The sequence below is a fragment of the Megalobrama amblycephala genome, linkage group LG24 (genome assembly GCF_018812025.1).
Source record: "Megalobrama amblycephala isolate DHTTF-2021 linkage group LG24, ASM1881202v1, whole genome shotgun sequence".
Taxonomy (NCBI): Eukaryota; Metazoa; Chordata; class Actinopteri; order Cypriniformes; family Xenocyprididae; genus Megalobrama; species Megalobrama amblycephala.
The window spans coordinates 12708871-12733780 of NC_063067.1; the positions used below are offsets into that span (position 1 = coordinate 12708871).

The window sequence follows — 24910 nt, forward strand, 5'->3', positions numbered from 1 at the left end:
TCCAGTTTCTTTTTTAAAGGAACAGTGATAATAGGCTAATGAATAAGTGAAAATCAGATCATAAAGACACAAGGCAGAGCAGTTAAAAAGTGCTTAAGTCAGCAACCCTGCAGAATATTAGGGGGAAAAAACATGGGACAGGACACGTAAAGTTACTTTACATCACATAGGCCTAATTTAGGCTTTTGTTGCAACTTGATGATCAGATTAAATTTCAAAGAAATAAAGAGTTCACATACAGTACTTATTCCTGCACATTACACCACATAATCTAAGAATTTATTCCTAGGCTTGGGTTTAATTAAACTCATGTCCTGATAAGGACTTGCTGATGAGGCAGTGCGTTTCTTTTCCCACAGCGGTTCCGTCTGCACCCCAGAGAGTGATTTCTAGCGTGAACGAGACCTCCCTGCGGCTGGAGTGGGATCCGCCGAAGGAGAGCGGAGGCCGGGAGGATGTGGTCTACAACATAATCTGCAAGAGCTGCGGTTCGGGTCGAGGGGCCTGCACTCGCTGTGGTGACAATGTGCAGTTCGTGCCCCGCCAACTGGGCCTGACCGATCCACGGGTCCACATCAGTGACCTGCTGGCCCACACGCAGTACACTTTTGAGATCCAGGCTGTGAATGGAGTGTCTGACCAGAGTCCCTACTCACCTCAGTTCACCGCTGTCAACATCACCACAAACCAGGCTGGTAAGACAGCAGTAAACACAGGTTACAGTTTGAGACATCGCAGATGATGTTCATAGTTAAAATGTTTTCAACTTGCTGTGGGCTGAATTTGACCTTGAATTACAGGAGCTTTTGTTTTGCCAGGCGCCTTCTCTGGAAATCACTGAGCAGCGGCTGGCAACAGCAGTAGTAGACTCTAGTAGGAATAGGTCAGACTAGACTGATTTGTAAGGTCGACTAGTTCAGGGGTTTTCAAACGTTTTAATGCCATGGATCCCCAAAAATGATTGTAAAATAATAGTAGTAATAGTAAAAGTAAATATTAAAGTAGCTAAATATTTAAATGTGTAAAGACGTTTTTTATTTTACTCTATATATTATACATTAAAAAATATAATAAAATTAATTAAAAATATATACATATGTATATTTTTAATTAATTTCAACAATATGTTTTGATAGTCTCTATTTATAATAATCTAGATTTAAACAGTAATACTTTCAAATTGTGGTAAATTTTAAAGGGATCATGAACTGCATTGTTTTATAATGTTTCATGTGGTGCACATTATAATGTTTTACATCAAAATGCTCATAATTTAGAAATAAAAGGCATTTTTCCTACCCTGATTTTAGCCCTCTTATAAACTCGCGCTGTTTGATTGACAGCTCCAGCGATTGTAAAGGGAGCGTTCCTAGATCGCTTTCTATATATAATTTAATCACCAATTAAATAACAGATTATTTTCATCTTACTAAGAGAAACAATGTAAAGTTGACCATTTAGCCACTGCTTTGATTTACTGACACATAGACAAAGAACATAGACAGAGAATCTGACTGTACATGAATTATTACATATCAGATCAGGCATTAGAATTAAAGGTGCCCTAGATTCAAAAATTGAATTTATCTTGGCATAGTTGAATAACAAGAGTTCAGTACATGGAAAAGACATACAGTGAGTCTCAAACTCCATTGTTTCCTCCTCCTTATATAAATCTGATTTGTTTAAAAGACCTCCGAAGAACAGGCGAATCTCAACATAACACCCACTGTTACGTAACAGTCGGGATCATTAATATGCACACCCCCAATATTTGCATATGCCAGCCCATGTTCCCAACATTATGAAAGGGATTACACGTCTGGATCTCTGCACAGCCGAATCAACAGACTAGGAAAGCAAGCAAGGACAACAGCGAAAAAAGGCAGATGGAGCAATAATAACTGACATGATCCATGAGATCATGATATTTTTAGTGATATTTGTAAATTGTCTTTCTAAATGTTTCATTAGCATGTTGCTAATGTACTGTTAAATGTGGTTAAAGTTACCATCGTTTCTTACTGTATTCACGGAGACAAGAGCCGTCACATTTTCATTTTTAAACACTTGCAGTCTGTATAATTCATAAACACAACTTCATTCTTTATAAATCTCTCCAACAGTGTAGCATTAGCCGTTAGCCACGGAGCATAGCCTCAAACTCATTCATAACCAAATGTAAACATCCAAATAAACACTGTACTTACACGATTAGACATGCTGCAGGACGAACACTTTGTAAAGATCCATTTTGAGGGTTATATTAGCTGTTTGAACTTTTTTTATGTTGTTTAAGGCAAGCGCGAGCTCCGTAGGCGGGGAGTGTCAGCATTTAAAGGGCCACACACCCTAAATCGGCTCATTTATAATGATGCCCCAAAATAGGCAGTTAAAAAAATGAATTAAAAAAAATCTATGTGGTATTTTAAGCTGAATCTTCACAGACACATTCAGGGGACACCTTAGACTTATATTACATCTTTTAAAAAGACGGTCTAGGGCACCTTTAACACAGTTACTTACATGTTGTTGCATTACTGTCAAGTCCATATCGTCAAAGTCTGTTTGCAAATCCGAAATGTGATTGATTTACCAAAGAATCCACAGTGAAATTAACCGAATTCAAATAAATAAAGCTCAACTGAGACATTCACAGTCACATTAAATACAGTATTCCTAGCATTAGGATCCTTTGAAAGGTAATGTTATTTTTAGTCCTGTATCGCTCTTCTCTCCTCGTCATCTCACTAACACACCAGTGGGCGGGACTAACTTTGCAATAATGAAGTAGGCGTCGATTTCTTCTACAGAGGTGGCGTTTTACCTATCAATGATAGGCACATTTTGGGACGAGTCGTTCGATGGTCCTGGTATCAATAAAAGCTTTTATTGGACTAACAAGGAAGTTTTCAGTTATGAAACTTACAGGATATTCTGATAGTATGATGTATTATATATCAAAAGTATTATATATCAAAAGCTCAAGGAAAAATTGATTTCTCAATTCATTTTTGACCTCTCCTCTGACCCCCTATAGCACCCCTCTTTCAGCACCCTGGGTGTCCTAATCCACAATTAACTTGTGCTCTACATTTACCTAGTGTCACCTCTAGATCCCTGCTGATTTTGAAAATATGTTGTATTCCACATTTTATAGTCACACTAGTGTCTCTGTGAGTCTCACTATTCATGTTGCCCAGTTTTGTTTTTCCCTGCTGCTTTGAGTATTATAGGACTTCATCATGAAACTGATGTGCTTGCATCTTTTTATCTTCACCTGATCAGGTTTCTCATGTTCCATCAATTTTATCAGAGAACTGAAAGCTAGTCCACAACACTCGTCATATTGCTATGTAAAGGGGTTTTAAATGTCAGTCAAAAAGAGCCAGTTCAAAAGGAACATAATAGTGTTTAATAGAGCATTTTAATGAGAGCCGTGCCCCCGGCTGTGCTGCAGTGAACTCGCTGGCCCTATCACTGGAGGCTGGGGCTCCACCGGTGTGCCTGTCAGTCCACATTACCGCTTCACTGCTGCCATTAAAAGACAAAAATCCACCTCACACCACCCGCGTCCCCCAAACACAGAGAGGGGGACAATGCCAGGACCGGCTGCTCAGCCAGAGCCTATGTGTGAGCTCAACAGCCATGGGTTTACATGCACTCAGGAACTATAAACGTCCTCCCACGCTTAGGGATTTATTCATAATGTTTCTCTGAAAAACTTACAGTACAAGCTAATGTTTTTTATAAAAGTCATAATGTGCAAATCAAGTTAGGAAAAGTAAATAAGTGAAAACAGTATAAGAAAATTATTATTTTTGAAAAAATGTTGGATTTTTAGATTTAGCATCAGGGAAGGAATTTCAAGAATATAAAAAACATTATTTCTTGAGACCATAAGAACCTCAATTTTGGAAACATTAGGCTCGTAGGTATTCCTATTAATGTTTTCAAGTCTTTAATACATTGTTTTAAGCTGTGATTAACTAGGAAATTACTTTGTCAGTTGCCACAGTGGAAATTCTTGTGGAGAAAAAAATGATCCTGAGATCTATTTCAGATGGAAATGCTCGTAATCGGTTCCTCTTATTCTCCTCCAGAATACCGCAAGGACATATGAATTTATGTTTTTTAACTGAGAGGGTACTACTTGTATTTCTCGTAAATTGCAGTCAAAGAGAGCAGCGGAATGATGAAGTACCACTTACTGCAGACTCTTTGGAAAACCGATCACCTCATCAAACCAAGAGAACTTATTTTCATATATTATGACTTGCTCTATTTTATAGGCACATACCTGTGGTGGATTCTCTCCAGACGTTCTGGGGTTTCTTCAACTTTAGAAAACTGCATTTCCTTTGTTTATTTATAAAGAAATTAATACATTTATTCAACAAGTATTATTTAATACAATATTTATTAAAGTTGGTTAGTTAATACAAATACAGTCGTTTATTGTTTGTTCATGTTAGTTCACAGTGCATTAAAAAATGTTAACAAATACAACATTAACTAAGATTAATAAATGCTGTAGAAGTACGGTTCATTCTTAGTTCATGTTAACTGAAGTAGGTAACTATGTAACTAATGAATCCTTATTGTAAAGTGTTAACAAATGTTTCTTGAGCACAAAATCAGCATATTAGAATGATTTCTTAAGGATCATGTGACACTGAAGACTGGAGTAATGATGCTGAAAATTCAGCTTTGCAATCACAGGAATAAATTATATTTTAAAATACAGTTACACAATTAGAAAAAGAAAAAAAAAACAGAAAAAAAATAGAAAACGGTTATTTCAAATTGTAATAATATTTCACAATATTACTGTTTTTACAGTATTTTTGATTAAATAAATATATGAGCATTAGAGACTTCTTTAAAAACATTAAAAAATCCAACTCCAAATTTTTATTTTGTATAAATTTTCAGGATCTTGCTAGTACATTTTAACCAAAGTCAAGCATATCTCTTTTATAAGCATACCAATGCTGAAGACAGTTCACCCCCCCAAAAAAAAGTATAAAAAAAGTTTTCTTCCATAGAACAATAAAGATGAAATCTTGAAGAATATTCATACTGTTCAGTAAACTGACTGGTGACCAGGGGCTCCAAAAAAAGAGCAAAAAAATAAATAAATAATACACCATAAAAGTGGTCTGTACAACTTGTGCACTACATTCCAAGTCTTCTGAAACCATATGGTAGTTTGTGTGAAGGAAAGACTGAAATTTAAGTTGTAATGTTGCTGGTCACCGTTCACTTTCATTGTATGAAAAAAAGCAGCTTGACCATTCCTCTAAACTTCTGTTTTTTTGTATTTCGCTAAAGAAAAAAGGTCATGCCAGTTTCAAAAGATGTGAGGGTGAGTAAATGATGACAGTTTGACTGGCTTGTTTTTAATAATGACCCGGATTGCGGTCCTGTCATCAGCATTTTTGCAAATTATGGGGGTTAAAAAGTTACATGCGTCTGAGGAATTGAATTTTGTGATTGTTTGAAATGGTTCGTCTTCCTATTTAGAGTGCTAGTCTAATCACATCTGTCTTTCCTAGTGTTGTTTAGATGAATCTCTCCAAAATACACAACGGCACGCTCAACTTCTCAACAATCCTATCCTCCTCACACACCATCCCACCATTCAGTGCAGTAAATCAAGACACTGGGACTGTTCTGCCCATCGAAACTAGCTCATGGAAAAACACTTAATCAAAGCTCAGGATCGAAGTTTACAGAGAAACTAAATAGCACAAGACATATTTTTTACACAACATTGTGTGCTTAATATTCCTGAGCTCTGATCGGCAACAGAGAACACATAACCTGAGGCCTCGAACTCTCCGAGCAATCAACTTTATGCCAACTATAAATACAACATATAAAACGTCTTTCTTTGGGATTAACAGCATCAATTACACAGAGATGGCACATGTGAAAGAGTATCAGTGTCATTTATTTGACCAATTTATTTTGAAAATGATTCAAATCAATGGTCTTAAAACACTGAGATATTGTCTTACCTATTATATTTTATCACACATGTCTGGGGAATCAGTATTTGGCATATAAACAAAATCACTTTCCTCCGTACAAACCCAAGCACGCATGCCAGGAGCAAACTTCATGTACAAGGCATCGATTGGCTTTAAGGCACCGTGATTTGTTTGATCTTTAAACCATGAGTGCAGTTTTACCAGCAGCCATAGTGTTTGCCAGCTTTCACGCTTGTCTTTTTGCTTCTTTAAGCTTGTAAATGATAATGAAGTGTTACGTAGGCTTCCAGAGTCTTTCTTTCCAGTTAGTAGTCAGCCTGAAGCTGCAGTTGATATAATGGCTCCTCTATATCAAAAACGGCATGGGTGCCAGGGAACTGTGAGTGCTACACAGAGGCCAGTTAGCATTTGAGCTCTATCCCCAGAACTATAGACATTATAGCTGATCTTTGTTGGAAATGGTGTTGTGCTTAAGGAGAATTTTATATGCTGTTGCGGTGCTTTCCAGATGTCAAAAATAGTGAAATCCCTTCATTCATTATCTAAACTTATGGTTTTCAACCAGAGGCCCATGAAGGTACTCCAGGGGTTCTGTGGAAGATGAACACAACCGTTCAAAGGTCACCAACACTGTAAACCCGAATAAGTTGGCAAAACTCAAAAAATTTGAGGTAATCGGTTACATCCATTTTTTTTTAAGTTACGACATTCAGTTTAAGCAAGCAGATCTGGCAGATTTCAATTTTGTACCCATACATTTTAATTGCTCTTAACTTTATTCTCCCTTTCGAGTGTCTGGGCAAAGCATGCTGGGAAATAGAAATCTCAGACCAGTTTCAGGTAAATTTAAGTTTGTCTAAATTAAAAGAAACAAATTAATAAAACTCAAAACAATGAAACAATTCAGATTACTTAAAATGTGTCAGTTTTGTGAACTCAAAAGAAAAAGAAAGTTCTAAAAACTCATGAAAGTTAATTTGATTCATGTAATTTGTTTAATTTGAGTTTGCCCGACTCAAACCAATTAATTATTTTGAGCGTTAGGGTTTACAGTAAATGCTGCATTTATTTGATTAAAACAGTAAAAACACTACAATTGTGAAATATTATTACAATTATTTCAAATATTTTAATAAAGTGCAATTTAACTGTTTGCTATTTTAATGTACAGGATTTAAAAATATAATTTATTCCTGTGATGACAAATCTGAATTTTCAGCATCATTACTCCAGTCTTCAGTGTCACATGGTCCTTCAGAAATCATTCTAATATGCTGATTTGATGCCCAAGAAACATTTCTTATTATTATCAATGTAAAATAGATGCTGCTTAATATTTCTAATGAAACTGTTTTTTTGTTTTTGTTTTTTGTTTGTTTTTTAGGATTTTCAATAGAAAGTTCAAACAGCATTAAAGGGTTAGTTCACCCTAAAATGAAAATAATGTCATTTATTACTCACCCTCATGTCGCCTTCATTCATCTTCGGAACACAAATTAAGATATTTTTGATTAAATCCGATGGCTCAGTGAGGCCTGCATTCAAAGCAATGACATTTCCTCTCTCAAGATTCATAAAGGTACTAAAAACATATTTAAAACAGCTCATGCAAGTTCAGTAGTTCTACCTTAATATTATAAAGCGACGAGAATACTTTTTGTGCGCCAAAAAAAAATAATATAGTGATGGGCCGATTTCAAAACACTGCTTCGGAGCTTTACGAATCGAATCAGTGACTCGGATCTCCTATCAAACGGCTAAACTGCTGAAATCACATGACTTTGGCGCTCCGAGTCGCTCATTCGATTCGCAAAGCTCCAAAGCAGTGTTTTAAAATAAGCCCATCACTATATTGTTGAAAAGTCATTATTTTATTTTTTTGGCGCACAAAAAGTATTCTCGTCGCTTTATAATATTAAAGTAGAACTACTGAACTCACATGAACTGTTTTAAATATGTTTTTAGTACCTTTATGGATCTTGAGAGAGGAAATGTCATTGCTGTGAATGCAGACCTCACTGAGCCATCGGATTTCAACAAAAATATCTTCATTTGTGTTCCGAAGATGAACGAAGGTCTTACGGGTGTGGAACGACATGAGGGTGAGTAATTAATGACATTATTTTCATTTTTGGGTGAACTAACCCTTTAATTTAAAATAGAAATCTTTTTGTTTTAGAAAAATATTAATGTAAGTTTTGATCATGCATCCTTGCTGAATAAAAGTATTAATTTCTTTCAAAAAAAAAAGTTTTTGCTGACCCCAAACATATTGTATAAAACATATCGAACACATATTTTCATGATTAATTTTAAGTAACTTTCTAAATGATCTATTAAGGATTATACGGTGTACCAATTTTAATGTTCTTAATGAAAGTCGTTATAAATTTACAAAAGGTCCTTGATTTGGCTGAGATCCTATGGTGATATAAACACAGTCAGGATTGAGAACCACTCTAATGTAATCTTTATTATGAGCTCATTTTTCATGAAAAGATTCTCAGATGAACTCTTACACTTTATGTATCCAGCTACATATATTTATCATTTGTTTCATCATCCTCTCCACAGCTCCATCTGCTGTGTCAATCATGCATCAGGTCAGTCGAGCTGTGGACAGTATCACGTTGTCCTGGTCCCAGCCAGACCAGCCCAATGGAGTCATCCTGGACTACGAGCTGCAATATTATGAGAAGGTAATAAGTCGTCACAATCTAACATACTGAAAATGATCCTCTTCTCTCAAAAAAATAAAACATTCAATGAACTCAAACTGAGGTGAACTTCAAAGCAATAAGCCTTTTCAACAACAACAATTACTTTGGGATTTATTGGTTCTGTACTTGTTCAAGCTTAAATTAATTTAGTTCATTTAGACTGTTAGATTCATTGACTTTCTTCAAAAATGTGCACCATTTTATAATTTTAAACAGTAATGTAGATTTCTATATGGCTTTTTGCATTTTGTGATGATCTCTTGATCTTTGGTCCAAATCTAGAATATGGCTGAGTCGAACTCTTCTCTGCTGCGGAGTCAGACTAATACAGCAGTTATTCGGGGCCTAAAGCAGGGAACCATCTACGTGTTCCAGGTACGGGCCCGAACAGTGGCGGGCTTTGGACGTTTCAGTGGGAAGATGTACTTCCAAACAATGACTGAAGGTATTGGATTTTTGAAACTAGACATTTTGTTGGTTTGCTGTCCTAAATAATAGTCTGATTATTTCTGTACAAGTCCATGAAAATGTCAACAGTTAATCTGGTGCCTCAGTCTGGGAAATACTGTTTCCTGTCTCTGAAATGACATTAACCTTAGTCAGTTGGAGGACAACTTTAGATCTGTTTGTGCCAATGGCAGAGCCAGAATCATGAGCCAGTGGCCAAGCCATCGCAGCATGCTATTTATTTCCAATACCAACTCATGCAATTGGAAACATTCATGAAATATTTGACAGCAGGTTGCACTTTGCTACTTAGAAACACATTTATTTGTTTTGTGGGCATTAGAAGATTTTGTGGCATGTCCAGAGCTGGCGCCAGGACACACAAACTGGAGTGAGTTCATAGTTCTTGAGGGGGGGTGACAGATGTATCGTTTTTATTTCATTTTTATTTCATATTCCTACCATGTTAATTTGCGCAGAAATTCAGAGAATCTGATCTTTCGGATATATATCACATAAATTCATCCACTTCTCCTCAAATACATAAAAGTAAGTGGCTGGTGAACTGGGAGAAGAATAGAGTAAACTGTATAGTTACCTATACAGTGTGTATCTGATATGAATAAAACATGTCCTCAAATAATTGAAAGGATTATTATTGCTGCTTCCATAGACATCAGTGTGTATTTAACAAACTATACATGTTTTTTGCTAGTACTTATGTGCATTTAAATGTCTGAAACCTAAAATAAACATTATGTGGTTGAAAACACTGAATAGTTGATATATGAAAAGCGCCTAGCGAGTCAGTGTCCTATATGGCAATGGGATAAAATCGAGTGTGTTTTGGGGGTTGGAGGGGGATACACATTGAAACTGAGGGGGCAAAAGAGGCATTGCAACCTTTTGTGTTCCTTTTCATGTATGACAAAATCCAGAAACTGACTGTTGACACATATAAGACGTGTTGACAGTCCACAGTTGAAGATGATTTAACAGCTTCAGAATGTTTGGATCATGTGACAATGAAGACTGGAGTAATGATGCTGAAAATTACATTTTAAAATTGAAAACAGTTTTAAATTGCAAAATATCACTGTTTTTGCTGTATTTCTGATCAAATAAATGCAGCCTTGGTGGGCATAAGAGACTTAATCTTACCGACCCCAAACATTTTGCATGTGAAGAGTTTATTTGCAAAAACATTTTTATTAATTCTCACAAATCATGTTTTTTTTATTGTGCATTCCAAGTAAAATCGATCAAACTGCAGTTGGGTTGTTTTGATTAAGTAATAATAACTCTAAAAAATACAGGTAAATAAAAAAATTAAAGTTCATTGAAAGTATGTTTTTTATATATATTAAAAGTTTGTTTTTTAGCAAAAGCAGTTAACTCCAACAGTCGTTTTTTGGCAAAAGCAGATAACTCCACATTTCATGTTTCAGAGTTAAACAAAACCCAAGTAATTGCTTTGTTATTGCATTTAAAACACACTCAAACGCACGTGTGCGCGCGTTTGTGTGCACACGTCTGTTTGGGTGTGTTTTAAATGCAATAACAAAGCAATTACTTGATTGACACACACACACATACCCCCATCACTCACTGTGAGCACACAAAGACACACACACACACACACTAACAGATCGGCACACAAGTACACTCTCACACACACACGCATCCACGCACGTGCGCGTGCGCGCGCGCGCACACGCAAAAGAACAACCAAGGTTTAAGCGTGTAAGTCGTGTATGGTGTACAAGGACTTACAGGAGTCGAAATTATAAATCCTCGATCACTTTTAGTCTATGCTTTTAGTCAGCTTTGATAAAACTTCCCTCAGCTAGCGCGTCTTTTTGAAGTGACTAGAAGCCTTGTCACCTGACCTAAATACTGCGCGCTGATTCGCTAAAACGGACTTATCGGTTTCTGTACACAAATAACAAGGGCGCTTGTCGGCTTCTGCTGTAAAACGTGAACTTGCGATGCCTGACAGTGGACAAAACCGGCTTTTCTGACAAAATGGATTTAGGGTACAAAACGTGCTATATATGGAGAATAATGCACAGCACTTAGTTCATTTTTTTTTTTTTTTTTAAATGGCGTTTATCGGTTTTTGCAAATGAACTCTTCAATTGTGTATCTTGATTTTTTGCCAACATTTAGATGAATACCTCTGAATTTCAAATATTAATCTTCATATTTAAAGAGTAAGACCTAAAATGTACTTGGTTAAAGCAGGGGAAATTACAGTGTTTTCCTGCAGATCTGCTGAAACCTCCAAGCAGATTGTGTTATTTTTTTATTTTATTATTTTTTTTTTTAAATAAATGTTATAGGCTTTTGTGATTTAAAAATCTGCCTAACTGATGTGATTTTGTGTCTGCCATGTGTACATCTGAAGAGGAGTATAACTCCAGCCTGCAAGAGAAACTGCCCCTCATTATTGGCTCTGCTGCTGCTGGTGTTGTTTTTCTCATCGCTGTGGTGGTGCTCATTATCGTCTGTAATCGGTGAGTCTGTTGGTAATCATGATCTGGAATAAATTAAAACTGAACAGTTTTATATACTTTCTCAAATAAACTAAGTGCTTGAAAGTTTTTTTTCTGACTTTCTCTTCTTTTCCTATTGGGGTCTCATCAGGAGAGGCAGTGACAGGACAGAGTCTGAATACACTGACAAGCTGCAGCATTACACCAGCGGCCACAGTGAGTAAACCATTCAGACATATATGGAATATTTCATTTGTGCTTATAATATTTTCTTGATTTTTTTAAACAAGACTCAAATCATTAAATGAAAACAGCAGACTGCTGCACAGCACACATAAACATTGAAACCAAAGCACAACTTTACTTACCACACAATACCACAATATGCAGTGTATTGGAATGGGTCCATGTGATATTGGTAAAATGAGCACTTAAGCTAGTTGACTCAGCATATACATGCAGAAACCATAATTAACTTGTGCTTCCTGTCCTCTCCCAGAGTGCTCTTGCGTGCTCCCACTTTATTATTTAGCTTGTTTGCCATGTGAGTCAGTGTCATATTGTATTGATGGGTATTATAATATTCACATAATTTAATATACAGTACAGTCCAAAAGTTTGGAACCACTAAGATTTGTAATGTTTTTAAAAGAAGTTTCGTCTGCTCACCAAGGCTACATTTATTTAATTAAAAATACAGTAAAAAACAGTAATATTGTGAAATATTATTACAATTTAAAATAACTGTTTTCTATTTGAATATATTTCACAAAGTAATTTATTCCTGTGATGCAAAGCTGAATTTTCAGCATCATTACTCCAGTCTTCAGTGTCACATGATCCTTCAGAAATCATTCTAATATGCTGATCTGCTGCTCAAGAAACATTTAATGTGTACAATTGTACAAAATATTTGTGTACAATATTTTTTTTCAGGATTATTTGATGAATAGAAAGTTCAAAAGAACAGTGTTTATCTGAAATCTAATCTTTTGTAACATTATAAATGTCTTTACTGATTTAATGCATCCTTGCTGAATAAAAGTATTCATTTCTTTAATTTCTTTTCAAAAAAATAAAAATAAAAATTCTTACTGACCCCAAACTTTTGAACGGTAGTGTATAATGCTACAGAAGCTTTGTATTTCAGATAAATGCTGTTCTTTTGAACTTTCTATTCATCAAGGAATCCTGAAAAAAAAAAAAAAAGTACACAACTGTTTTCAACATTGAAAATAATCATAAATGTTTATTGAGCAGCAAATCAGCATATTAGAATGATTTCTGAAGGATCATGTGACACTGAAGAGTGGAGTAACGATGCTGAAAATTCAGCTTTGCATCACAGGAATAAATTACTTTGTCAAATATATTTAAATAGTACACAGTTATTTTAAATTGTAATAATATTTCACAATATTACTGTTTTTTGCTGTATTTTTAATTAAATAAATGTAGCCTTGGTGAGCAGACGAAACTTCTTTTAAAAACATTAAAAATCTTAGTGGTTCCAAACTTTTGGACTGTACTGTATATATAATTTAATTGTTATTTAAATCATTTAAATATACATCTCTGATTCTTGAGATATGGAACAAAACAGGCTATAGCAGTGGAAAAAAAATATTTTATTTTAAAAGTCAATGAATATTGTTATATTTACAATTTTGTGACATGGTTGTGAAAACAAGCACTTAATATAATATAATATAATATAATATAATATAATATAATATAATATAATATAATATAATATAATATAATATAATATAATATAATCATATTTCCAAACTAATTTTGTCCCACCCCATCTCTCAAGAATCATTGAAATATAATTATTACAATAAATGCCATATATTTCTGTTGCATACGCTGCAGCTCCTGTTTCTTTTTCCAAGTGTCTCCAGGAATGAAGATCTACATTGATCCTTTCACATATGAGGATCCCAATGAGGCAGTGCGTGAGTTTGCCAAAGAAATAGACGTGACCTGTGTGAAAATCGAGCAAGTCATTGGTGCAGGTGAATGTCGCCGTTCACATCAATTAGGAATATTTTAATATGCCTGAATTGCATAGAGTGCTAATTTGCAGTCTAACCAACATTTTTGCATCTCATCTACAGTAGATAGTCGACTGCTTATAAGCAAATCAACCGTTAATTAGAAAGCAGCTGCAATCTAGCAAAAGCCTGGAGCTCTTGATGTGTTTGCACCTTTAATTATTGTTAAAGGAGCAACAATGTTTTAGAAAACCAGGCTGCTAATTTAATTATTTTCATCTGATTGAATTTTATGTTACATTTCCTGAGGTGTAATCAACTGGTCTATGTATGGGATAACTTTCTAGGTGAGTTTGGAGAGGTATGTAGTGGTAATCTCAGGCTTCCTGGAAAGAGGGAGATTCTGGTGGCCATCAAGACTCTGAAATCAGGCTACACTGAGAAGCAGCGGCGGGATTTCCTGAGCGAAGCCAGTATCATGGGGCAGTTCGAACCATCCCAACATCATCCACCTGGAGGGAGTGGTGACCAAGAGTACTCCAGTAATGATCATCACTGAATTCATGGAGAACGGATCACTGGACTCCTTCCTTCGGGCAAGTTTCAAAGTTAATGCAAGAAAATAACTGCAACATTAAAAGTGCACTTAAATTTTGTAAGTTAAATTTTGACTTACTGACACCTAGTGGTGTGGATGCAGAATCACACAAAAAAAAGGTTTTTAGCTACCGATGCCATTTTAAAAACGCTCTATTCACAGTTAACAGTTGTTGATATATATTCGACAAGTAAATTCGGCTAGTCATGTGATCTCAACATTATGTAACCCGCTCTATGTCGAAATAAAATGCTTATATTATTTAGGACACTGGTATAGCTAGCATCTTCATTACATTTTAGTGTACATGATTTTAAACATTTACTTTTTTTTTCCAAATGAAATATTTACAATTTACAATTCAAAAGTAAGATTTTGAAAAAAGGATGCATTTATTTAATTTTAATACAGTAAAAACAGTAATAGAAAATGTTTAATTTAATTTAAAATAACTGTTTTCTATTTATATATATTTTATAATATAATTTATTCCTGCAAGGTCAAAGCTTAGTTTTCAGCAGCCATTACTCCAGTCTTCAGTATCACATGATTCTTCAGAAATAATTCTAATATGCTGATTGGGTGCTCAAGAAACATTTGGAATAGAATTTTTTTGTAACATTATAAATCGCTTTACTGTCACATTTGATCAATTTGATGTTTCTTAGCTAAATAAGCATTTACTGACCCCAAACTTTTCAATGGTGTTGTATTTTTTGTGCTTTTGTGCTTTTTAGTGCCCCTTTTGGGCAGCATGTGCCATTTTATTATAACCTGCAATATTCACACATTTCTAGAGTTTTTTCCCCTTATCTAAATTATTTACAAGCCACATTTGTTTTTTTAATTCTGTACATTTAGATTTATGGCATCTACATTAAAAAAAAAGAAGATATTTTTGCCTACATGTACACATTTCCCAAAAATCTATTCAGTTCAGCTTTTTATCTCACAATGTGTGACGGCTTTGTCCTTGTGCTGCTTTTAACTGACCCAGGATCCCATTGGGCAGGGCCCAGATGTGTCTGCTGAGAGGCACAGCTGGACTGAAGTCTAGATGTTTTGCCACAAGATTGTGACAAGCTCACAGAACAAAGATGTTTTGCTAGAAATGTAGAAAAGAAATATATGTGCATCCTTATACACATAATAGTATTTCAATATTTTTCATATATTTCCATATTCTCTGTATTTCCTCTTAGCAAAATGATGGCCAGTTCACTGTCATTCAGTTGGTCGGCATGTTGCGTGGCATTGCAGCTGGCATGAAATACCTCTGTGACATGAACTACGTACATCGCGATTTGGCTGCCCGCAACATACTGGTCAACAGCAATCTAGTCTGCAAAGTATCTGACTTTGGGCTTTCTCGCTTTCTGGAAGACGACACGTCAGATCCTACATACACAAGTGCCCTGGTGAGTGTGTGTTCAGTGGGTCAAATGGCCTGATGCAATGTGGCAACACCTAATATTTCATGCTAATGCATTGTGTTCAGTTCCTAACTAAATTCAGTGTCCACACAGGGAGGGAAAATTCCAATAAGATGGACTGCTCCCGAGGCCATTCAATACAGGAAGTTCACATCCTCGAGTGATGTGTGGAGCTATGGGATCGTAATGTGGGAGGTCATGTCCTATGGAGAGCGACCGTACTGGGACATGAGCAATCAAGATGTATGGAATCAATTCTTATATGATTACCTGGTCATATTGATGATTATTGATGATAGTTTTCATCAAGCTACTGTACATTCACGAAGAGCTGGATAAGGATGTCCCCTAGTGGACAAATGATGTCATGAAACAATAACTGCAAGTGCATTTAAGAACATATGTATAAATGTTTGTTTAGTATGATTTTATGAGGTTACTGATGTATTCTTTATTTAGTCATTTCTTCTCCCATCCCCCCAGGTAATAAATGCAATCGAGCAGGATTATAGGTTACCTCCTCCTATGGACTGTCCAAATGCACTTCACCAACTAATGTTGGACTGCTGGCAGAAGGACAGAAACAACCGTCCGAAATTCAGTCAGATTGTCAACACTCTGGATAAGATGATACGTAATCCTGGCAGCCTGAAGGCCACCACTCCTCTCTCTTCAGGGTAAGAGATTTTATTTTGGGTCAACACAGGCTTGAAGGGGACAGCAAGCACTGAGTACTGAACTGTATTCAATTCATTAGTCTGTGTAAAAAAAGAAAAGAAAACCCCAATATTATTAGAATTCAGTATCCTCAGCACTGGAATTAGTCTGAAAAATCTCCATCTAGTTTTAAATTCCTGGATTTTGAAGTGATTTTTGCCTAATTTGCATCTTAAAGAGATGGGTTTTTTTCTATATTTTCTATATAAGTTTATAAACTTATATATATGCAAACAAAGTTCTACTGTAAACAGTGTAGGGGTCATGTAACGTGAATGTTTAAAGTGAAAGTCATATGACTATGGGAAGAAGGGGAGTGTCATTAATTATGTGGGGTTTAAAGGGTTCTGTCATCTTTAATTCACCCTCAAGTTGTTCCAAACCTGTAAATTTCTTTGTTCTGATGTACACAATAGAAGATATTTGGAAGAATGTTTGTAACCAAGCAGATCTCGCCCCCCCCATTGACTACCATAGTAGTCAATAGACTATACAAGTTCCTATCCCAGTGATATGATATATATATGATATGATATGATACTTTATTGTCAGAACATGTCTGAAATTTTTCTTGCATCACAGTATTTTCCATGTTTGCAACAATCATCTCTTACACAACATCACTTAATCCACACACCCAAAAAAAAAAAAAAAAAAAACCTTACTACATCCCACTACACAGCACAGCACATTTACAATACTCTTGATTTACGATTGTCTTATTTAGCTCAAGGATGGACTGATGCACAAACGAGTGTTTCAGTTTCAGTTTTTTGAATCTTGAGATTCTGTACCTCCGATTTGATGGTAATATTTCAAACTCATTATGCAGGACATGATTAGGATCAGAAATTATATTATTAGCCTTAATTTGTCTTAACAAATTATTATAATAAGTTGTATCATATGACTTCTCTAGAGGCTGGCCAACAATCCTTGAGCTGATTTTTAATTGATTAAACAACTTAACAGACAGATTTTTATACCAAATAGAGTTGCAATATTGCAGTACACTCATTATTACAGACTTCAGAGGACAAAAGAAGAATCTGTTTTCTTACGCAGAAAGACCTAAGACGACGAAGAAAATAGATTCTCTGCTTTGTTCTTTTACAGAGAGCATCAATGTGATCTTACCATGTTAACATATCATCGATCATTACACCTAAATACTTATAATGTTGATTCTGTTTGTGTTTTACAGCGTACATCTACCTCTGCTGGACCGCAGCACACCAGACTTCTCCAGCTTCAGCACAGTGGATGAATGGCTGGACGCCATCAAAATGGGCCAGTACAAGGAGAACTTTGCCAATGAAGACCTCACTACCTTTGAAGCCGTGTCTCAAATGACTATGGAGTAGGTTTTCACTATCTTCTGTATTCATGTCGATAATTTTCTTTAATAAGTTACAGGACCAGATGCTGTAGCCACCAGAAACCTATTACTGCAAATTTGATTGATAGCCTCGTTTGCTTAGATCATTCTTTGATGACGACATTATGCAGTTGTTTCTCTTACGCCCTCTTTCTGTCCTCGCAGTGATATTCTGAGGGTGGGAGTAACACTAGCCGGTCACCAGAAGAAAATTCTCAACAGCGTGCAGATGATGCGCGCCCAAATGAACCAGATACAGTCAGTGGAGGTTTGATTCTTAGGAGTGGAGGATTGGACCAGCCTGTGCACACCAGACCCCTGTGGACCTCCTCACAGAAAGACGCCCCCCCCCCTCAGTAAGCCCTGTGTCCAGAGCCCAGAAGTTGTCTATTTCTCTGGGGATGATCAAGAACTTATCACCACAAGACCACTATGGTCTCAGTACCACACCAGCACATCGAAGGCCTTTCCAATGGTCAAAACTATCCATAAATATCATTCTGGCTGCATTTACATGCAAGTTTATGTTTGTGTATTATCTGTGACTTTGCAGTATTTCAAATAAGCCACATAAAAGCCTCTTTATGTCTTTTCAAATGTTAATATATCTGTTATTTCATAGACATTTAAAGTCAGCATGAAACCGATGTTGCGATTAGTCTTTTCTTCCCTATTGTGACATATATCCAAGTGAAAATGCTTCTCAAACAAGAACAAATGTTAGGTGATGGTTTTCTATTGCTGTGATCTCATGTGAATGACAAGTAGGTCCGCCCTCATGCCAGTGAGCACGTCTTCAGAGAAGAGATGCCGTTGCCGTTGAATTTAGCGCACATGATGTTTTCATATTCAGAATAAAAGGGAAGAAAAGGTTGTTTAAGCATGTAAATGTAGCCACTATCACATGTTATTTTATGAAGTTTATTTTGGCTGTTAGTTCTGAAATCTCATTAGATGAGATCAAATTAGATTTTGATCATATATACAGTATATACCCTTTACTCTTTGATATGGTTTGGTTCTCATCCATACTCACCAGAAATGTGTTAACAGGATACATTAAAATAAAATAATGTTGTCTCGGTGTGCATCTGAAATAGACTATGGACTAATAGCAAGAAAAAAAGGAGAAACAATTATACATGTGTGATACTCATGTATGATGAGGAATGATCCATGTGATGGATCTTGAGCTGGCAGCACATGCCAATATGAGGACTATTATAGAAATTCAACTATGTGAATAGTAGATAAAGAAACCAGTACTGGTTCAGTATGATATTGGCGTTTTTTTTTTTTTTTTTTTTTGTACAAAGTAATGTGATGAATATTTTTTTATTTTCTTCATGAGTTTTATTTATTTGTTTTATACTTTATAACACCATTATTTTCCACTTGACCATATAATCATGCACCAGTGTTGTACTGCAGATGTTTTTGTTACATATCAGAGGCAAGTGCTAATTTCCTCACAGAGCCTGCCAACTGAATTGAATAGTAGTGCAGGCCAGATTTAATTTTGAGGTTTATTTTCTATCCCAATAGTTTCTATCCCTTGGAGTGTGTGTTTTTTTTTTTTTTTTTTTCCCCCCTATTTTTTTTCCCTATTTTTTCCCCCTACATTTTCCTGTTGATATTTTGATTATTGTATTTATATGTATATGTATACATACAATATAATTATTTGTGTATATACAGTCCTGGTCAGAATTATTGGCACCCTTGATAAATATGAACAAAGAAGCCTATGAAAATAAATTTGCATTGTTAATCCTTTTGACAATTTATTCAAAAAATTCACAAAAATCTAACCTTTTTTATTAAAGTAAAACAATTGAAAATGGGGGAAAATCTCATTATGAAATAAATGTTTTGCACTAATACACATTGGCCACAATTAATGGCACCCTTTTATTTAGTACTTTTTACAACCTCCTTTTGATAGCAGCTCTGAGTCTTCTCCTATAACGCCTAATGAGTTTGGAGAACACCTGACAAGAGATCAGAGACAATTCCCCCATACAGAATCTCTCCAGATCAGGGATGGGCAACATCGGTCCTGGAGAGTTTAGCTCCAACCCTGGTAAAAAAAATAAAAAAAAACTCTATGCCTATAGTTTAGTAATCCCGAAGACATTGATTAGCTTGTTCAGGTGTGTTTGATCGGGGTTAGAGCTAAACTCTCCAGGACTGACATTGCCCATCCCTGCTCCAGATCCAAGTCCATGTGGATACACTCTCCTCTTCAGTTTTCAATAGGATTCAGGTCAGGGGATTGGAATGGCAATGGCAGAACCTTCATTTTGTGCTCATTTTTTTGTGTCGGATTTGATTTTTGTTTTGGATCATTGTCCTGATGGAAGATCCAACCCTGACCCATTATAAGATTTCTAGCAGAGGCTGTGAAGTATTGATTTTATTTATCTGTTAGTATTTGATAGAATCCATGATACCATGTATCTGAACAAGATGTCCAGGACCTCCAGCGGGAAAACAGGCCCACAACAACATTAAAGATCCAGCAGTATATTTAACTGTACACATGGGGTGCTTTTTATCCATGTGTGCACCAAACCCATCTGGTGGGTTTGCTGCCAAAAAGCTCTTCTTTTTTTTTAGTTTCATCTGACCATAGAAGCCCATCTTGTTTGAAGCTCCAGTCTTGTCTGACAACTGAATATGCTGGAGATTGTTTTTAGATGAGAGCAGAGGATTTTTCTTGAAACCCTCCCAAACAACTTGATGTAGGTGCTGTTTGAAAACATTTTTTCTCTCTCTTTCCCAATATTCAACTATTTTCTGCAATTCTCCAGCTGTGATCCTTGGAGAGTCTTTGGCCACTCAAACTTCTCAACACAATTTTGATTTTAGTACTTTCTATTTTGTGAAACTCAACAATCTTTTGCTGCACATCAGAACTATATTCTTTTGTTTTATCCATTGTGATGGATGATTAAGGGAAGTTGGCTTTTGTGTTACTTGATATACTCCTGTGGAACAGGAAGTCATGGCTGGACAATTTCATGTTCCTAGTCACCCTGGTGTGCTAAAAAATGTAAATATGAAGGGAATATACTTCAGAGATATTTTACTCATTAGAATGTCTAGGGGTACCAATAATTGTGGCCAACATGTATTAGAGAAAAACTTTTTCATAATGTGATTTTTCCCTCATTCACATTCAGTTTTACTTCAATGAAATGATAAACAATGCAGATTTATTTTCACAGCCTTCTTTGATCAGATTTACCAAGGGTGCAAATAATTCTATCCACGACTGTATACATGTCTGGCACTTCACAAATAGGGTACAATTTGGTGTCCAGTTACTTTAAAGCATTAGAAACTCTAATTATTTTTTGTTGTAAGAACTGTTAGATGTCTGACAAACTATTATCGAACATAAAATTAGCATGAACATAGCTGGTTTTGAACACTTTAAATGTCCTTGTCTTCTCTTTGTCCTGTTCCATTCATTTCCAGGCCTTATTTTGTACCCTATTCATAGAAGTTTTGCTGTCCACATGTAACAGTATTAAGTTCTTGCCACCAAGGAAGCAGCTCATGAAATTAAAGAATGAGATGAAAGGAGAAAACCATAAAAGACACATTAGAAATGACTACAAGTGTGCTTTTATTGAAAGATATGTTTTATAATAATGAATAATGAATTTAATATCAAGATGCTCCCTTATTGGTATAGTTTTGTGCAGTTCATCTGAATTTTAGTGGCATGGCAAATGTTAATTTTGACAGTATGAGCTTGGACTAAGTGAAAAGATTTCGACCACACTTGGACAGATTTATTTTTCATCTTCGACATGCTTTACACATAAAACTTCACAACATATTCAGCATTACTGTAAAATACTTTACAAAATACATGCTTGCTTGTTTGTTGTTTTCAGTATATACTGTGTTGGTTAATAAGCAGTTACAGTTCTAATCTATTGCTCTTCCCGGAGCACGGCACATTTGTAACCCAAAATAGTTGTTGACACTTTGACACTGTGACATGTGCTTCCTATCAACTTGTTCACTGGTCTTCCACATCTAAACACTTTTCACATGTATAGAAATACTCTTGTTCACTTTCTTAATAGGTCTGAATCTCATGTATTTTGTCTCTCTCTCTCTCAGCGCTGACACTTATTTTACCCACCTTCACTTCTTCTCCTCCCGAGGCTCAGACTGCTGTGCCCTTTGTAAAGCTTTGCCTGACAAACTGTTAATGGTTATGTTCCACATTATTTATGCCCATATCTTTATTCCATGCTTTCATTTTACCTTGAACTGCATTTTTGTTGGACAACCTTCTATATGTAAAATCAAAAACTGAAGGTGCAGGTTTTGTAAGCTGCATTATTTCTTATTGCAAAACCATTTCTTATTCTCCTTTTGAGTGAAATTTTAACATTTTAATTAATTTACGTTCCAGGCATCATCTTCATAAAAGGAATTAAAAAAAAAAAAAAAAAAAAAAACTAATTTCAGGCTCAATGGACTGTCATTGTGATTTTTTATTTTATTTTTTTCTTTACATATGTCATTACCATAATTGGAGGACAGAACCATATTGGAAAGGTTGTATGAAAAGAATGTACATATGTTAATATATTAGAAAATACCTTCATGTATATCTTTTTTCACTATTTTTAATTATTTCTATTTTTCTTTTCACCCTCTATTTGATAAAAGATCCATTTCTTTGTGAATATATGATTGTGGATTAGGCCATGCACACGCATACAATAGTATGTACACACTTTCATTGGTATTAACCCATCATACACACACTGTACTGTCCACCCTGACCACTGTGAGTGAAGCAGGAGGCTCTGGATTTTGTATAAATGTACATTTACTGTAACCCTGTGAATGATGTTACAGTTTAATAATTTGTAGTATTGCTATTGGTTTATTTTCTATGAAAGAAAATTTGTGGCCCGTTGCGTTTTTCTTCAATAAAATATGGAGCAAGGGTCAGTGTCATGAGTCATGCGATTACTGTGAAAAAAAAAAAAAAATTTGTGGATTTTGTTCTGCTCCAGCCCACCAGAGGGAGCTATAGGCTGCAAAATCAAGGTATGTTGACAAGCTTTTTAGAAGTATTTTGTAGGCATATTTAGCCGCACAAATACTGGAGAGATCACAAAATGTGAAAAAAATGTTATTCATCAGATCATATCATTTCTGAAGGTTTGATTTGGTGCTTTCCGTAAATAATGTATTTGTATTTATTTCATAACTTTGTTAGACAGATGGCTTTTTGTTGCTCAGATATCCTATTATATCTTGAAATGCCACTAACTTGCCATGTTTCTTTCCATATATCTTCTAATTTCCTGCAGTTCATTTGGAAAGTGTTTTCTGCCTGCATGTAAACTCATCCCTCAAAAGCCATTGGCATTTGACCTGTGGAACTGAAGACTTGTGCCTCACTCTTGCCATCCATTTAGCCAACAAGTCTTGTTTTGACGACATACTCTGCCACCCAGATGCCGAACAAATTAGTGGGCTGTCAATGTGTACGTGAAAGAGCAAGAGAGATAGGGAATAAGCTTTTCCAGTGGTAGTATTAGAATGATTAGAAAGCTTTTGCCTATGATCTGGGGTGCATCTGTGTGGAGCCTAAATTCAGACCATCTGTTTGTTTTTTCAGTGTCAATAGTTGTCCATTTTAAGTAAATTCATGTTCATTCTTTTTTGATTTGTGATTATCCGACTAATGGCAGACATTGGGAGTGTTCTTGAAACTCCATTTGGTGATGCTAACAATGCTAAATGTTTTAGGTGGCTTACTGGACACCAATTTTACACTCGCAGTCATGACAAATAGGGGTCAAGTAAAGACGCATCAATGGTTAATCTTTGAAACATGATCAAACTGTGTCAGGCCCATCTGATAACTTTAGTATCACCTCGTTGGCTGCAGTGGCCAACGGTGTTTGTTTAATCCCAGTGGAATTAGCCACCACAACAAACCACACCAAAAGTACAATGAAATATTAATCCAGAAATCCTGTAATCTGTACTTAATATGTGGCCATGTTATTCTACATATACCACGGTGGTCTTATATCTACATAAATTAAATTTGTCAGTACTGTTGTGATTGAAAGTGCTTTAATGATATGGCCCAGTTTCGTTGATCCCTTGTAGTTAGGATGTCAATGCTGTGCATTCAAGTGGGTGTCCTAGTTTCCGAGACATTCATATTTTGTGACTATTGGTGTTTTTTTCCAACTCAAACCATTATTTTGTGGCCAGTTGTCTCAACATTGCAAAAGGTTCAGTGGGGGTGACAGTATCTTGCTCTTGGGTATGTTGGTGAGGATCATGCAGAGTGAGGGCCCAGAATGCACCTGTGAAAAAGAGTGTCGCCATGTCCTCAGCCGAGGCTGACAGGTGCTCTTTTTTTGGGGGCCGCTGGTATGCAGTCCTCTTGCCGTGTGTGAATGTGTATATGGGATTATCTCATCTTTCTCTTTAAAGACCCTGGTGAGAGAATCCAAGCTGGATGATCTTCTCCACTAAGCCCTGTCATGCACCCTCCTTGACGATTAATAGTTTGATTCTGTAAAACGAGATTGAATCGACTCAACTCTGCCGAAGTAAGGCACACAGGTTTATCGTCATTTTATTTTCTTGTTTGCAAGCTACATTTTTAGATCACAGTAAGTAGCATTGTGTCCTTTCCTGTTGTGTCCCATCCAAAACCCAACTGTGTCAAACAGTATGCTGCTCATGATATTTATCATTTATTCATGTGCCAGACTTTAATTGTGAATGGAAAGTCTGCATGGCTTTTCTGACACTTCCAAATGCCCTACTGAGAAGATATCCTGAACCTACTGTACCTTCCTTTGCACTAATGAACCTGACATTTGTTTATTTTATAGGGACACCAGAGGAAGTAACATTACAGACAAGTTGATATTTTTCAAAGATGTGCCACATGAAAAAGGTCAAAGGCAAGTCTCTTTTTTTTCCGTTGATGCCTGCTAGAAAGGTCAAGGTTACAATATGACCCATGGGAGTATTGTGTAATTCCATTGGGCTGTACCATGCCATTTTCCAGTGCATGTGATGTAAGAGGAAAGCTGTCTGTGGTCACAGCATGTGT

General features: G+C 35.9%; 1 protein-coding gene across 1 annotated transcript in view; it reads left to right on the forward strand.

Annotated features, from left to right (window-relative positions):
• ephb2a (eph receptor B2a) overlaps window positions 1-19393 on the forward strand; it is a 77801-nt gene extending 58408 nt beyond the window's left edge. The window contains 13 exon segments of the mRNA XM_048178069.1: window positions 360-695; window positions 8571-8695; window positions 8999-9161; window positions 11571-11679; window positions 11810-11874; window positions 13557-13679; window positions 14006-14148; window positions 14150-14254; window positions 15459-15674; window positions 15783-15932; window positions 16173-16366; window positions 17611-17766; window positions 17950-19393. Of these exon segments, the coding sequence (XP_048034026.1) occupies window positions 360-695; window positions 8571-8695; window positions 8999-9161; window positions 11571-11679; window positions 11810-11874; window positions 13557-13679; window positions 14006-14148; window positions 14150-14254; window positions 15459-15674; window positions 15783-15932; window positions 16173-16366; window positions 17611-17766; window positions 17950-18058 (1994 nt within the window). The 3' untranslated portion in view covers window positions 18059-19393.
• Window positions 19394-24910: the final 5517 nt, after the last annotated feature.